The sequence below is a fragment of the Eschrichtius robustus genome, chromosome 2, assembly GCF_028021215.1.
Source record: "Eschrichtius robustus isolate mEscRob2 chromosome 2, mEscRob2.pri, whole genome shotgun sequence".
NCBI lineage: Eukaryota > Metazoa > Chordata > Mammalia > Artiodactyla > Eschrichtiidae > Eschrichtius > Eschrichtius robustus.
In genome coordinates, this window is record NC_090825.1 from 171,547,257 (window position 1) to 171,563,214 (window position 15,958).

The following is a 15,958-nucleotide window of genomic DNA, read 5'->3' on the forward strand; positions in this document are numbered from 1 at the left end:
CACACACACCTGCCCGTCCAGGTGCGATCGTGTCCCCCCCGCCCCCATCCCCCTCCACAGTGGCCGGGCCGCTGGTGACTAGAGGGGCGGGGCCAGCCGGAGGGCGGGGCGGGGCGGGGCGGAGCTATCGCCGAGGGCCGGGCGCTCGGGCGGCGGCGCGCTGAGGACGCACGGGCGGCGGGACGCTGGGACCAGCGGCAACCGGAGCGCGCGAGGCGAGTAGGACCCGGGCTGGGTCGGGGTTCGAGTCCGGTTCGGGGTTCGAGCGTGGTCCCTACCCCACCCACCCCACCCCTAACCCCGGAGCGCGATCTCGCCGGTCTCTACCAGCTGCTGCCTCCAACTCCATCATCTGTGCCCAAACTTTCCGGACTTTGAGTGTCTTGGTCCCGCGCCTCTGCCCCGTCCTCATCTTTGAGCCTGTCCCTGCTTCTCTCCCCCAACCCCATCCTCCATCCGTACCTCCCTGCCCCTTTGCCCCATCACTGCCTCCCCTCTGCTCCTCTCCCGTCTCCATCCTCCTTTCTACCTCTGTCCCGCCTTCCCACTCCCCCACCGGGTCCTCCCTCGCCCTCCTACGCGGCCGGGCCGGAGGCAGGCCCAGGCGGCGGGAAGGCGTCCGGGCGTCCGGCCGGGCTGGGCCTCGGCCTGGCGGCTGGGCCGGCGTGGGGAGCAGCAGCTGTTTGCCATTAGCTGGGGACCCCGCAGGCCCCGCCCCTACCCTGTATGGGGCGGGGTCCTCCTCGCCCCCGCCTTTGAGGCAGGGAGAGGAGCGGGAAGACCCCAGAGACGTCCAGGCTGGTCTGGGAGGGGGGCTTTAGGGAGACCCCGCCGGCCATCCAGGCCTGCCTGGGACCCCGCGCCCCTTCCCTGAGCCTCCCACCTGTCCCCTCTTGGAGTGTCCTGTCCCTTTCTCTCCACGTCTCTCTGTCCTATCCTGTGTCCTCCCCTTTCTCCAGGGCTCCTATAGAGGGAGACGAGTCTCAGCCACAGACACCCACCACCATTACACTTTCCCCCACCATCTGCTTTCTCCACCTTGAGTCAGTCACCGGCCCACGTGGAAGACGGTCAGATGGCTGGAGACCCTCAGACCTCAGTCTCTCTGCCTGGGAAATGGGCAGAGGAATGTGGCGAGGGGGTTAAGGGTGGCTTGGCTGGCAGTGGGGGAATCTACCAGGCTTAGGATTCAAATCCAGACCCAGCTAATTCCCCCTTCAGTGACCCTGGGCAAGTCACTGTGTATTTCTGTGTCCCCAGACACCGCATCTGTAAAACAGGGTGCTAACTACCCACCTGGTAGGGTTGTCATGATGATCAAATGAGTTGCCGGGATGATGATTATAGTTATTACTGTTATTCGCCTCACACCCTCCACCTCCAGGATTTCACACCGGGGACCGTTCCTGGTCCCTGCCTCCAGTCTCTCTCAGGTCCCCAGAAACTTTTTTTTAATTCACTTTTATTTCATCGGCCGCGCCACGCATCATGCAGAATCTTAGTTCCCCAAACAGAGATCGAACCCGCGCCCCCTGCATTGGAAGCGCAGAGTCCTAGCCACTGGACCGCCAGGGAAGTCCCTGCAGAAAATATTTTTGATCACCTCCCTGTTGTGCATGGGATGGCCCTCCAGGCAGCTGGAAAACCAAATTTTCTACAATCGGGTGACTGTGTGTTCCAGGCATTGAAAGACAGAGAAGTGAGGACAGAGACGTGGAGAGACAGGGAGAGAGAAGTGAAGAGAGACACAGAGAGACAGAGACGTGGAGAGACACAGAGAGACGTGGAGAGAGACGAAGCAAGACGCTAAGCAAGGAGGGTGTGAGACAGGAGAAGCTTGGCTGCCCCTGGAGCCCCGGCCCCGCCTTCATGCCCAGCAGGTGCCCCACCTGGCCCATCCTCCCAGGTACCCACTGCCCCAGCACCTGCAGCTTGCAAAGGGTCCTCTCTGGTGGTGGGATGGGCCGGGACCTCTGCAGCAGGGTGGCTAGGGGTCAGACAGCAGAAAGGACTGGCCAAACTCAGGTGGAGTGTTGGGGAAAAAAGTGCCCTGGCCGGCCTCCAGGGCTGGGGGGGGCAGGTTAGTGAGAGGCCCTGCTTGTCCCTCCCCTTTGAAGCCTCCAGGCACCCCTTCTTACTTCCTCCCCCCACCCCCATGACTTCTCGGGCCTCCACCCGGCCTTCTATCCCCGCCACGCCCCCCCCGCGCCTCCCCCAGCCCTGAGCCGGACGCGTCCTTGGTGGGGGGGGGGGGGCGGTGGGGGGGGCAGGAAGTTCTCGTGTAGCCCGGCAGCGAAACTGTTTATTTTTAGAGAAAATTGTTTCCATAAAGGGGAAAGGCTTTGCTCCTCCCTGCCTCCCCCCAACTTTCCCTACCAGCCCCCACCCGCACCGCCTGGCCTGACCCAGCTCTGTTTTGGGGTCCCCTACCCTAAGCTCTATTCCTCTTTGTGCCCCTGTGTCTCTGTCTCCTCGGAGCCTTGCAGGAAGGCTGTCTCCCCATGAGTGCCCCAGCCCTCGGTCCACCTAAGCCCCCATCTGTCCCAGCAGCCAGCTCTTGCCTGGGGTAAGGGGAGGGGGCTCAGGAAAGGTGGGGCTTGTCAGGCTTAGGGCTCCTCCTCGGCCCGGGAGCCTTGTGGAGGCGGGGCTGTGGGAACAGCTGGAGCCTGTCCAGGGGCCGGACAGATGTGCGGGCGGACTGAGTTTTGGTTTCTTTGTTCCAGGCTCTGGGGGCTCCCCACCCCTTTCCACAGTCAGGCTGGGTGTGCACCTATGAGAGGGTCCCACGCCCAGGGGAAGGGGGAACTTGGGGGGGGGGTGTGGAGGGGGCAGAGGGGAGAGGTGGCCACATCCCCTCCCCTCCCCCTGCAGATTCCCAACTCGGGACTTCATCACACCCTCTCCCCAGGTAAGCCTCAGCCCGTGCTGCAGGTGGTCTGACTCACAGTCCCCCAGGTGACTCTCGAGGAGCGTCTGCAGGCAGGAGGATGGCCCAAGTCCTGCACGTGCCGGCCCCCTTCCCAGGTCAGGGGTCTCACGGGGAAGTGGGCCCTGCCCTGGGGTTGGAGGTGGGGGAGGGGAGACACGGCCTGGGGGAGGGGAGAGGGCCCTACTTGAGGAGGCTGAGGGTAGGACGCAGCCCTGCCCTGAGGGCCTGAATAGGGACAACTTGGTTCTCCCCTGGAGAGTCTGATGGGAGAGACAGGGTCTTCCAGGGAAGGAGGTTGCTCTGAGTGGGGAGACAGGATTCTGTCTTGGGAGGTTGGGAGGTTGGAGGCACAGCCCTGCCCTGGGAGGGTCTGAGGGGGTGACAGGGCCTTGCCCTGGCGGGGGAAGGCTCGGAGACCGCAGACACAGCTGAGCAGTTGAGCACCCAGTGGGCTCCCATCCTTTGGGCAAATAAGCCTTGACCCTCCCAGGGGCATCAGTTTGCCCCGAGGAGGGGACCGCAGTGTTCAGAGGCGCTGGCCTTTGCTCCCACCCCAGGGACCCCCGGCCCAGCCTCCCCACCCACCTTCCCCTCCAAGGAGCCCGACCTGCCCTACTCCGTGGAGACGCCCTACGGCTACCGCCTGGACCTGGACTTTCTCAAGTACGTGGACGACATCGAGAAGGGCCACACACTGCGGCGGGTGGCCGTGCAGCGCCGGCCCCGCCTCGGCTCCCTGCCCCGCGGCCCTGGCTCCTGGTGGACGTCCACCGAGTCTCTGTGCTCCAACGCCAGTGGGGACAGCCGCCACTCGGCCTACTCCTACTGCGGCCGAGGCTTCTACCCGCAGTACGGCGCCCTGGAGACCCGCGCCGGCTTCAACCCGCGCGTGGAGCGCACGCTGCTGGACGCCCGTCGCCGCCTAGAGGACCAGGCGGCCGCCCCCACCGGCCTGGGCTCCCTGACCCCCAGCGTGGCTGGCTCGACAAGCTCACTGGTGGGCGTGGGGCTGCCACCCCCGACGCCGCGGGGATCGGGACTGTCCACGCCGGTGCCGCCCAGTGCTGGGCACCTGGCCCACGTGCGGGAGCAGATGGCGGGGGCCCTGCGGAAGCTGCGGCAGCTGGAGGAGCAGGTGAAACTGATCCCCGTGCTCCAGGTGAAGCTGTCGGTGCTGCAGGAGGAGAAGCGACAGCTCACGGTGCAGCTCAAGAGCCAGAAATTCCTAGGCCACCCGGCGGGAGCCCGGGGGCGCAGCGAGCTCTGCCTGGACCTCCCCGAGACCCCCGAGGACCCGGTGGTGCTCGAGACCCGGAGCGTGGGCACCTGGGTCCGAGAGCGGGACTTGGGCATGCCCGACGGGGAGGCAGCCCTTGCCGCTAAGGTCGCCGTGCTGGAGACCCAGCTCAAGAAAGCGCTCCAGGAGCTGCAGGCAGCTCAGGCCCGGCAGGCCGACCTCCAGCCCCAGGCCTGGCCGCCACCAGACAGTCCAGTCCGTGTGGACACTGTCCGGGTGGTGGAGGGGCCGAGGGAGGTAGAGGTGGCGGCCAGCACAGCTGCGGGGGCCCCTGCACAGCGGGCCCAGAGTCTGGAGCCCTACGGGGCAGGGCTGCGGGCCCTGGCGACATCCAGCGGGGCCGAGAGCCCCCCTGTGTTCCGCAGCCACGAGGTGGTAGAGACAGTGTTCCCAACACCCCCTGCATCCACCAGCAACGTCCACCTGGTAAAGAAGATCAGCATCACAGAGCGCAGCTGCGATGGGGCAGCAGGTGAGCCTTAGTGGGCTGGGGCAGATGGTGGAGGGTCCCTCCTTCTTCCTCTGAATGCTGGGGTCCAGCCCCAGCCCTGTCCTTCTACCAGCTCTCAGAGCCTCGGTCTCTTCATCTATGAAAAGGGGACACTTATGCTGCTGACTCAGTACCTCTAGGGACCATGAGAAGAAATTGGGTGTCTGTTAAGTGTGTGTGCTCATGTCTAGCGCGTTGTAAATGTCTAGAAAACAGGAGGTATTTGGGGGAGGGTCCCCAAGGCTGTTGGTTGCTGGGCAAAAAATCGTCCCTGATTGGCAGAAACCAATCTCAGACTATGAAAAGGAAATGTGTAGTCCATGTAACTTAGTGACAGCTTCAGGCATAGCTGGATCCAGGTACTCAGATATCCTCAGGAATCACTAACTTCCTCTTTCTCTTCCTCTGTGCACCCTGGAGCCTTCTCTCTCAGGCAGACAAAGGTGGCCCCACCACTTCGGGCATCTGTCCTTGCAGCTCAGTGGAAAGGGAGCCCCTCAATCCAGATAGCACCAATACAAATCCCAGGGGTGGCCCTCCTTGGCTGGCTTGGGTCATATGCCCATCACTGAGCTAATCACTGTGTATCTCACTGCCCAGGCCCAGATCCTGGGGGTAGAGGAGCCCCACCCAAGTCCTGAGGGAGGAAGGGGCTGCTCTCTGGAGGAACTGCTGAGTCCTCATTCCAGGAAAGGGGATGTGGGATGTGCAGAATGGCAGCTGTCCCACCACCGCAGTCCTGAGGCCCCTGGGAGGAGCTGCCAGAATGATTCATAATAATAACAGCTGTTCTTTATCGAATACCAGTCTGGTGCTGAGGGCTCTGATAAGTGTTTCACCTACAGAGGAGGTTAAGACGGTGGGCTGTGCAGCCAGGCAACCTGGGTTCAAATTTCACTTCTTACTGTGTGACCTTGAATGAGAAGCTTCACCTCCCTGGGCCTCAGCTTCCTTATTTGTGAAGTGGCATAATAATGGCCCCCACCTCTAAGACTCTTGTGAATTAGTGCATACAGTAACTTCTTAGCCAGTGCTTGTTGCTTCATCTACTAATGATTTTCAGGTCAGTTCTTGTTATAGCTGGGGAAACTGAGGCCTGGGGAGAAGCTTCACTTGCCCTGTGTCACACAGCCAGGATCTAAGCCCAGGCCATTCTGAACCTACAGCAGTGCTCAAAGGTGGGGCCCATATCCCCATCCCAGCCTTGAATGTCAGGTGGCCAGAGCCCATGGAGGGACCAGGGGGCACAAGCTGTGGGGCAGGGACCCAGCTGTGTTTTCTTGCTTCCCCATGTTGTTCCTGGACAGCTCTGGACTCCACCCTTCTGTTCTGTGTCTATCCCAAACACCCAGCCCTGCGACCCTGGCCCCCAGCCAGAGGCCCCGCCCTGCCCAGCCTCGGGATCTCTTGAGAGGCAACCTCCATTCCAGACATGCCTCTCAGGGCAACCATGGGGCCTTCTGCCTGCAGAACACACAGACCTAGCAATGTCCCCACCCTGTGCAAGCTGCCGCCCCTGAGAAAGTTCTTCTTTGTGTCTCACTTAACTCCTTCTTGCTTCAGCCAGCCCTAATCTCTGCCTTGCTTGGGTGGAACTGGTGTGTGCTAATTCATTTCGATGGCTTCTCATCCGGCAGACATTTATTGAGTGCCTGCTATGTGCCAGACTCTTCCAGGCACTGGGGACACAGCAGTGAACAAGACAGACAAAAGCCCCTGCAATAAACAAATAAGAGACCACCAAAAACACGTGAAGAAAAATAATTTCAGAGAACACGTTTGGAGCAAATAAAACGGGCATGGGGTGGGTGGTGGTTGGATGGGGTGGTGGCCTGTGTTCAAATTCTGGTTTCCCTGCTCCCTAGCTTTGTGTCCTTGAGCAAGCTGTTTAACCTCTCTGTGCCACATTTGCAAATTGGGGGTCCTGACAACCCGATGTCACCGGATCAGTGTGATCTTAAATGCATCAGTTGGTGTGAGTGTTCAGTATGGTACCAGGTGCTGGTAGGTTGCTCTTTGAACCAAGATGTGAAAGGAAAGAAGCAGCCGGGTGGCTGCTTGACAAGTGGCTTCTGTTTGTGTGTTTGTTTTTCTATTTTTTGGCCACACCACAAGGCATGCAGGGATCTTAGTTCCCCAAGCAGGTATCAAACTCAGGCCCCCTGCAGTGGAAGCGTGGCATCTTAACCACTGGACCGCCAGGGAAATCCTTGATGAGTGTTTGGACCATGCGTTCTTTTAGGTCGGTCAGCTCAATGGGTAGGTCAGGGAGGACTCCCTGGAGGAGGAGGCAGGAAGGAGCCCAGCCTCTCTGACATCTAGAATTTGCTTGCTGCAGTCAAGGGCAGGGAAGGTGAGAGGCAGCCTTCCCCTCAGGCTGGCAAAGGTGGGTGGGGAAGGCAGAGGCCTGGAGACCCCCCCATAAAGTCTCATTCACCCCTCACCTTTCAAAGGCACCACAGAGAGATTAGTGGGAGAAGGGGTAGCCAGGCACGTGCATCAGTAGGCTCTCTCCAAGGCTTTGAGATTTCCTGTGCTCTTGTTTGAAACATAGTCCTATGAAAGCAATTCATATTCTTTGTGGAAGGTTTGGAAAGTACAGAAGAATCTAGAACACAAAATATAAGCCCCATAAACCCACCACCACCGAGACACAGCTGCTGTCAACACTTCTGCTTCTTTCCTTCTGATTTTTTTTAATGCAGAAAATAATATGTATTTTTCAAGTCTGGCAACATATAGCTGATGGAATTTGTTGTGTTGCTTTATTTTATATTTAAAAGCATTTAGGCAGCCCTTACAATGGGTCAGGGCATTATTTGATGCCCTTTTTGTATTTTAATTCATTTACACCCCCAGCACCGCTATGAGGTGGGTAGTGTTTTTATCTCCATTTTACAGATGAGGAAACTGAGGCACCGGGAGGTAAAGGAATTTGCCCACAGTTTTCAAAGCCAGGATTTAAACTCTCTGATTTCTTTAATTTAACATTATCCCAGGGCCATTTCATCACATTGTTAAAAATTCTTGGGGGAATTCCCTGGCGGTCCAGTGGTTAGGACTCCACGCTTTCACTGCCGAGGGTGTGGGTTCAATCCCTGATCGGGGAACTAAGATCCCGAAAGCTGCAAGGCACGGCCAAAAAAAATTCTTGGGACATGCTATTTTTTAACAGCCAGGTGACTCTTTACTGTCAAAGATGCTATGCAAATGTCCTTCTATAGGAACCCTTCACCACCACCCCCTTTTTTTTTGGACTCGCCAAGTGGCTTCCAGGGATCTTAGTTACTGGACCAGGGATCGAACTTGGGCCCACTGGACTGCAGAAGTCCCTGGAACGGCATTTTTAAGGACCATGATGTCTGTTACCAAACACACACACACACACACCACACACACACACATGCACACACCCTCCGTGTACTGGTTGGCCAAGTGATTTAAATTTTTTTAAAAACTTCTTTTGGACTTACAGAACTCAAACCTGAGTTAATCTAATTCTTGGACTCATGGCAACCAGCCCCACTGAGCTATGTATGGCACCTCTCCTGTTTTACTTTAATTCTTTTTTCACCTTTGTCTTCCACCCTCAATGTTGAGGGTTGATAAATATTGATAAATATTTTCGGCTTTGCGGGGCATCTGATCTCTGTTGCAACAACTCAGTTCTGCGCAGTTCTTTTTTTTCCCCAGCTTTATTGAGGTATATTTAATATACAAAGAACTACGCATTTTTAATGTATACATTTTGATGAGTTTGGCTTCTCAGTTCTGCCTTTGTAGCACGTAAGCAGGTTTAGCCAATGCATAAATGAAAGAGCATGGCTGTGTACCAATAAAACAACGTGTGGACACTGAAATTTCAATTTCCTATTATTTTCACGTGTCCCAAAGAGAATCCTTCTTTTGATTTTTTTCCCAGCCATTTAAAAATGTAAAAACCGTGTCCATGGGCTGTGATTCAGCAACCGCTGCTCTATCATACACCTCCACCCCACTGTAATATCTTTCCTTGCAACCCATCTTCCAGAAGCTTATTTAGATATCTGAGTGTTCTTGAAAAATATGCCGTATGCTTGTTTAATTTCCTAAAATGGTATTGTGCTTTAGGGGAAAAAAATCTCATTCTGTTTCTTATTTTTTCCTCTCTACACACTATTTTGGAACCCTCCACCCTGATGTTTATAAATCTGGTTTGTCACTTTTAATGACTGCGTGGATTTCTGCCCTAGGTATGTGCTATACTTTCTTATCTGATCCCCCCCCTTCGTGGGCCCCTGGGTTACTTCCAGCTCCTGGCCGCTTTGAACAGTATGGCGCCATCCTCACATGTCCCCTCTGGTGGGGTTGCTGGGTCACAGGGAATGTACAATTTCACTCCAGATTTTGTCTTATCCTCTTCGGAAAAGGTCTCCCTGTTCACGTTCCCACCAGCCATGCTTGGGCCTGAAGTGCCCACTTCCCTACATCTGCACTAACATACAATTTTACCTATCTTTCTAATTTTTTGCCCATTTGACACTGGTGCAAGGTGGTATCTGCTTGTTTTTTTTCGTTTTTGTTTTTTTTTTTTAATTAATTAATTAATTTATTTATGGCTGTGTTGGGTCTTCGTTTCTGTGCTAGGGCTTTCTCCAGTTGCGGCGAGCGGGGGCCACTCTTCATCGCGGTGCGCGGGCCTCTCACTATCGTGGCCTCTCGTTGCGGAGCACACGCTCCAGACGCGCAGCCTCAGTAGTTGTGGCTCATGGGCCTAGTTGCTCCACGGCATGTGGGATCTTCCCAGACCAGGGCTCGAACCCGTGTCCCCTGCATCAACAGGCAGATTCTCAACCACCGCGCCACCAGGGAAGCCCTGTTTTTTTTTTTTTAATTGGGGTATAGTTGTTTTACAATGTTGCGTTCGTTTCATATCTCCTTGTTTTAATTTGCATTCCTTTGATTTCTGGTGAGGCTGAGCATCACCATATAAGTTTAACAAGAATCCCTGGTGAGTTGCTTAGTTGTAGCCTTTGTCCATTTTTCTTTGGGCAAGTTTGAGATGTTCCTGGCATATTTCAGAATAGAGGTTGGCAAACTACAGCCTGCAGGGCCAAATCCAGCCCACTGCCTGTTTTTATATAGCCCATGAGCTAAGAATGGTTTTTATGTTTTTAAATGGTTGAACAATGTGAAAAGAAGAATAACGTTGTGTGATATGAGCAAAATTATATGAAATTCTAACTTATTAGAACACAGCCACGCCCATTCATTTATGTACTGTTTAGGGCTGCTTTTGTACTATTTGCAGCAGACCTTATGACCACATAGCCAAAAATATTTACTCTCTGGCCCTTTACAGAAAAATTTTGTTTATTCCTATTCTAGAAGGTAATCCCTTGCCTGTTTTTGGTATTATGACTATCTTCCCACAGCTTGTATTCTTCTGTAGATTAACTTTGTCTAAGAGTTTTTTTTTTTTTAACCAAATAGAAATCTTCATGTTGATGTAGTTAAACCCATCGTATTTTTCTTTTTTTAATTTTTGATATTTTCTGCTTTATTGAGATATAATTGGCATATAACATATCGATTTAAAGTGTGCAAATTAATGATTGGATATATGTATATACTGCAAAATGATTACCACAATAGGTTTAATTAACATCCGTCACCTCACAGAGTTACAGTTTTTTTTTTCTTGTGATGAGAACTTTTAAGATCTACTCTCTTAGCAACTTTCAAATATACATCAGAGATATTGCGGGTTCGGTTCTAGACCCCCTGCAATAAAGCGAGTCACACAATTTTTTGGTTTCCAAGTGCATATGAAAGTTATGTTTACAGTGTAGTGTAGTCTATTAAGTGTGCGATAGAATTATGTCTAAAAAAATAATGTACATACCTTAATTAAAAAATACTTTATTGCTAAAAAACACTAACCATCATCTGAGCCTCCAGCAAGTCGTAACCTTTTTGCAATAGTCACGTCAAAGATCACTGATCACAGGTCACCATAACAAATATAATAATGATGAAAAAGCTTGAAATATTGTGAGAATTAACAAAATGTGACACAAAGATACAAAGGGAGCAAATGCTGTTGGAAAAATTGTGCCAATAGGCTTGCTTGATGCAGGGTTGCCACAAACCTTCAATTTGTAAAAAAATGCAGTATCTTCGAAGCACAGTAAAGTGAAGCCCACTAAAAGACAGTATGCCTGTATCTTATACCTGGAGGTTTGTACCTCTGGACCACCTTTACCCATCCCACCCATCCCCTGATTCTGACAACCATCAATCTGTTCTCCGTATCTATGAGTTTTTTTGTTTTGTTTTCATTTTTTTTATTCCACATTTAAGTGAGATCACCTCATACTTTTCATATATGGTTAATGCTCAGAGCGTTTTTTTAAAGGGATCTTTCCCCTTCTTGAGGCCACTGATATTCTGCCACATTTTCTTCCTGTAGCTTTGTCATTGTGCCTTCATATTAGTCCTTCGGAGTTTATTTTTTGCATAAGGTGTGAGGTAGGGATCCAGCCTGATTTTTCTTGGGCAGAGTAAGCTGCTTTCCCTACACCACCCCACAGAGCTCACCCTTGACCACTGATTTGTGGAAAGCCCTCTGCTTTACCCCAAGTTCTTTCAGACAGGGTCTGTGCTGGATCTCCTTTCCTTTGGCCCATTTCTTCCTGCAACCATGCCCTGCTGATTTGATTATTGTGACTTTGGGAATATGTGTTACTCTCTCCTAAGCCAGCTTCCCCATCCCTGCCCATTTTTGTAAAATTAGCTGGCCATGGACTTTTGTTCTTCCTTATAAATTTTGGTAACAGTTTGCTCCATCTCCCAGTAGAATAACAACAATAACTGTTATCAGTTTTGTTATTGTTATTTTAGTGTTACAGTGTCTGACCTTGAACTTCTCAAGCTGGAAGGAGCCATGCTTTTCCCTCCGGGCAGAACGGGCCATAGAGCTGCACCACTTCACTTTTTTTTTTTTTCCACATTTTAAAAAATTGCGGTAAAATACATATAACATAAAACTTACTCTCTTAACCATTTTTAAGTGTCCAGTTCAGTGGCAATAAGCACATTCACACTGCTGTCCAACCATCCCCACCATCCGTGTCCAGAACTTTCTCATCTTCCCAAACTGAATCTCTGTCCCCATTAAACACTCACTCCCCATCCCCTTCCCCAGCCCCTGGTACCCACCATCCTACTTTCTGTCTCTATGGATTTAACTCCTCTAGGAACCTCATATAAGTGGAATCATGCAGTATTTGTCCTTCTGTGACTGGCTTCTTTCACTGAGCATAGTCTGATTTGCTGAGTAACAAACCTCCCAGGTGTTTACATCAGGAGGCCTGAGTTCGGGCAACAGTGAGACTGTGAAGTGGCCCATCTGCCTCCTGATACATTCCACTCACATAGTGCTTTTGTTTGTTTGTTTGATGTGAATTTATTGACAAGGTTTAAAAAAAAATCTGGAGATTCACATAAAAACCCGGTGTTTGCTCTTGGTTCCCCATGGGAGTTGGAGCTCCCCGCTCAGGAATCCGCCTGGCCCGACTGGGCTGGGGCGCTGTCAGAAGCATTTATGGCCAATGTCTTATCCGTTCGATGTGCTTTACTTCTGCTGAGTGTTTACTCCCCGTTCTTAGCTCAAGTTGAGTGTCGCCCATGGACTTGAGGAAGTAGTTACTGTGGATGTCAAAAAAAGTTAACTGTTAAAGGGAATTAAAATGAATTGGTCTGCAGAGCCCCTGGCCAGTTGGCAGGAAGGGGACATCCTGGGGAAGTGGTGACACAGAAGCCACACGTGGCCTGGCCGGGGCAGGGGTTGTGGGGGGGAACCTGAGTGGGTTCCAAGACCAGGGCAGCCACTCCAAGTGGCAACTGGACTTTTGTTTCTAGCTCCAGGATGGTGATCCGGGGCTGGAGCTGTCTGCCAAGGCCACTCCCATTTGTGCAGTGGGCACCCTCGGGACCCAGGTCCTATAATGTCACCTTTGTTCTCAGACCAAACTGGGCAGGGTTTTTTCTAATGATGATAAAATACACATAACATAAAAGGTATCATTTTAGCCATGTTTGAGTGTCCAGCTCAGTGGCATTTAGCATATTCACATTGTTGTGCAACTGTCCCCACCCTCCATTCCCAGAACTTTTTCATTGGCCCAAACTGAAACTCCACCTGGGTGGGGTTTTAGTTTTCATTTTCTAATAGCCCTTATTGTTTCTTTTTCGTGATTATTAAAAGGAACACCTGCTTAATTTCTTTTTTTTAATTTATTTACTTATTTATTTTTTGGCTACGTTGGGTCTTCGTTGTGGTGCGCGGGCTTCTCATCGCGGTGGCTTCTCTTGTTGTGGAGCATGGGTTCTAGGCGCGTGGGCTCAGCAGGTGTGGCACACGGGCTTAGTTGCTCCACGGCATATGGGATCTTCCGGGACCAGGGCTCGAACCCATGTCCCCTGCATTGGCAGGTGGATTCTTAACCACTGCGCCACCAGGGAAGTCCCCTGCTTTATGTTAAGTAAAGAAGAAGGAAGTGAAATACAAAATGTTATCTACAGCACAACCCTACTTCTGTTAAAAAAAAGTATAATATTAAATCTTATCAAAATATAGTTTACAATTCTCTTGAATTAACAAATGCTCTTCAGGTGCTCTTGATGTCCAGGTGTTGTTCTAAGCTCTCTCCCTCACGTTACTGTCTTTAGTCTGCACAATGCCATGATGTAGGAAATGGTGCTTGTCCGAGGCACAGAGAGGTTAAGTGACTTGCCTGAGGTCACACAACTCTTCTGTGGGAGAGATGAGTCCCGACCATGACCACTATGCTTGGCTATAGTTTCCAGACAACACTCAGTATGAAGTCGGAGGGGGTCACAAGCCAGGATTATGGGGTCACGTAGTCTTCCCTGACCCTGACCAGCTGCGAGGCAGGCAACAAACCAGGGTTGGAATGGATTCTGCCACTTGTTTGCTGGGTGACCTCAGGCAATCTCTGTGCCCCTATTTCCTCATCGGTAATAATCCAACTTCTGCACGGGCTGGGAAGATTTGATGAAATAATGCAAGAATTAGCCCTTGGAGCACCTGGCCTGGGGTATGTGACCCCCCCCCCCAAGGAGGTAGCTATTGTTACTGTTCTTGTTTTGCTATTGTTACCCACAGTAAGCGCCTCTTTTCCTGCCCCTTCAGGTCTCCCACAGGCTCCTGCAGAGTCATCCTTGTCACCCCCGGAGTCTGAGGGGGATTCCCCGGCGCAGCCAGAGAAGAACACAGGCCTGGTGCCTGCCCACGACACCACCAACAGGGAGCCCACCAGGCAAGCAGCCCTGCAGGAGTCGGAGTCAGAGGAGGCCGGGGGTGCAGGTAAATGGGGGTGGCCACTGAGAGGGTCAGGTGCCAGAGGCCCGGCATGGGGTCTGGCTTTGGGAGACCCTCACGACACCACGCTCCCCCACCAGGAGGGCCCCAGGCAGGTGTGCCGTCCATCATGAAGCGGAAAGAGGAGCCCACAGACCCTGAGACCCACCAGAGGAGCCTCCAGTTCGTGGGGGTCAATGGCAGGTGAGAGAACCTGGTCTGAGCCCCTCACTTTTTGGTTCATTCATTTATCCAAAGCACGGTAGACAGATGAGGAAACGGAGGCACAACGAGGCCCCGTGGGCTGGCTCCAGAGCCTGTGCTGCAACCACTGCACCACACTACCCCTCGGGAGGTGCCGGACTCGGCTCCCTGCCCTGATGGAGCTCCTGGTCCACTGCGATCTTGGGCCCTAATAGGCGATCCCAACACAACATGATTGGAGCAATGATGGGGGATGCTCAGGCAGTGGGGGGCCCAGGGAAATAACTGACGGAGGGGAACACATGTGCTGCAGGACAAGCAGAAGCTTGCGAGGTGCAGAGTGGGAGGGGTGGGGGTCTCCTGGTGGAGGGCACAGCCTGGATAAAGGCTCAGGGGTGGGAGGAAGCAGTGAACGTGAAAAATGGGAGGCCTGGGGAACCGGGCCAGTTGGGGGCCTTGAATGCCAGGCCCAGAAGTTTAGATGTGTTTGGAGGTAGCAAGAAGCATGAGGGTCCTATTTGCAGTGGGGCAAGGGTCTGAATCAGTATAACACCTGTGTAAGGAGCAAAGTGTAAGAGGTACCAAAGGGTGGAAGGGAAAAGCAACGTCCCTCCCTGGCCCCCCCAAGCATGATCACAATCACAGCCAGTGTTTACTGATCATTTACTGTGTGCCAGGTGCTATAAGCTGCATCCCTGGAGCCCTGTGAGCTAGATACTGCCATTACCCCCATTTAACAGATGGGGAAACTGAGGCCCAGAGAGGTCAAGTGCCCCTCCCCCACCACCTGCAGCGTCTCCCCCAGGTATGAGTCCTCATCCGAGGATTCCAGCACAGCGGAGAACTTCTCGGACAATGAGAGTACAGAGAACGAGGCCCCAGAGCCGGAGGAGAGGGTTCCGAGTGTGGCTGAAGCCCCCCAGCTCAGGCCCAAGGAGACGGCAAAGGCCAAGACCAGCCGGGAGGAGTGCCAGCTGTCCCGGGAGTCTCAGCAGGCACCCACAGCTGAGGGGGCGTCGGGATCAAGTACAGAAGAGGAGATCCGGTCAGTTTTCTGTGTGGGAGGGATTTAGGCAGGGCCTGGGGTGACCTCTGCCTCAGATCCCACCATTCAAACCCTCTGAGGGAACCTCCCATCAGTCATGCCCACCTTAGTCTTAATTAGTGAACAAGCACTTTCTCCTTCTGGGCATCTGAAGGTCCGGAGGCTTTGATAAAGGGCCTGATGGGGGCAATTTGGGCTGTTCAGGTTTGGGTTTAAGGGGCAGACCAAGTCTGTCCTTAAGCCACCCACCTTCTTTGGGACATTTGCCACACCTGTCCATCCTGTGTATGTCTCTTTTTTTTTCCCCCGATAAAAAAAAAAAAAATCTGTCCTCAGAGAAAGATTTTCCATCTGCCACTGGCCACTTGGAATAAATCTTGGCCCACGTGTCCACTTTCTCTTGGGGTCTGTGTGCTCCCCATGTCTGCCCCTTGGGGTGGTGTGTAAAATTATGTCCCCGGGGAAGGGGGTCTGAGGTTCTACCACTCAGGTGAGCCCTGGCAGGACTGGGTGAGTGCCTTGGTGGAGAGTGTTGAGGGCCTCTCCGAGCACCCCAGCTGGATGTGGGGAGTGGGGGGCACCCAGGAGGCTGAGGTGGGTGCGCCCAAGATCAACTCCCCGTTTGTCTG

General features: G+C 53.0%; 1 protein-coding gene and 1 long non-coding RNA gene across 6 annotated transcripts in view; one reads left to right on the forward strand and one right to left on the reverse strand.

The window, feature by feature from the left end:
* Positions 1 to 15,958, forward strand: part of KANK2 (KN motif and ankyrin repeat domains 2) — a 24,008-nt gene continuing 8,050 nt past the window's right edge. The window contains exons 1-7 of one of the 5 annotated variants that reach the window (XM_068536949.1): positions 1 to 21; positions 1,682 to 1,906; positions 2,909 to 3,024; positions 3,487 to 4,698; positions 13,913 to 14,086; positions 14,182 to 14,284; positions 15,078 to 15,329. In XM_068536949.1, coding sequence (XP_068393050.1) covers positions 2,988 to 3,024; positions 3,487 to 4,698; positions 13,913 to 14,086; positions 14,182 to 14,284; positions 15,078 to 15,329 — 1,778 coding nt within the window. In that variant the 5' untranslated portion in view covers positions 1 to 21; positions 1,682 to 1,906; positions 2,909 to 2,987. Of the gene's footprint in view, positions 22 to 114; positions 216 to 1,681; positions 1,907 to 2,871; positions 3,025 to 3,486; positions 4,699 to 13,912; positions 14,087 to 14,181; positions 14,285 to 15,077; positions 15,330 to 15,958 lie in introns of those variants that run through there. The other 4 variants (XM_068536950.1, XM_068536948.1, XM_068536952.1 and 1 more) reach the window with 4 other exon arrangements.
* LOC137760051 (uncharacterized) overlaps positions 11,971 to 15,958 on the reverse strand; it is an 18,411-nt gene continuing 14,423 nt past the window's right edge. Inside the window, exon 3 of the long non-coding RNA XR_011073233.1 lies at positions 11,971 to 12,405. This is a non-coding gene — a long non-coding RNA (uncharacterized lncRNA). The remainder of the gene's footprint in view (positions 12,406 to 15,958) is intronic.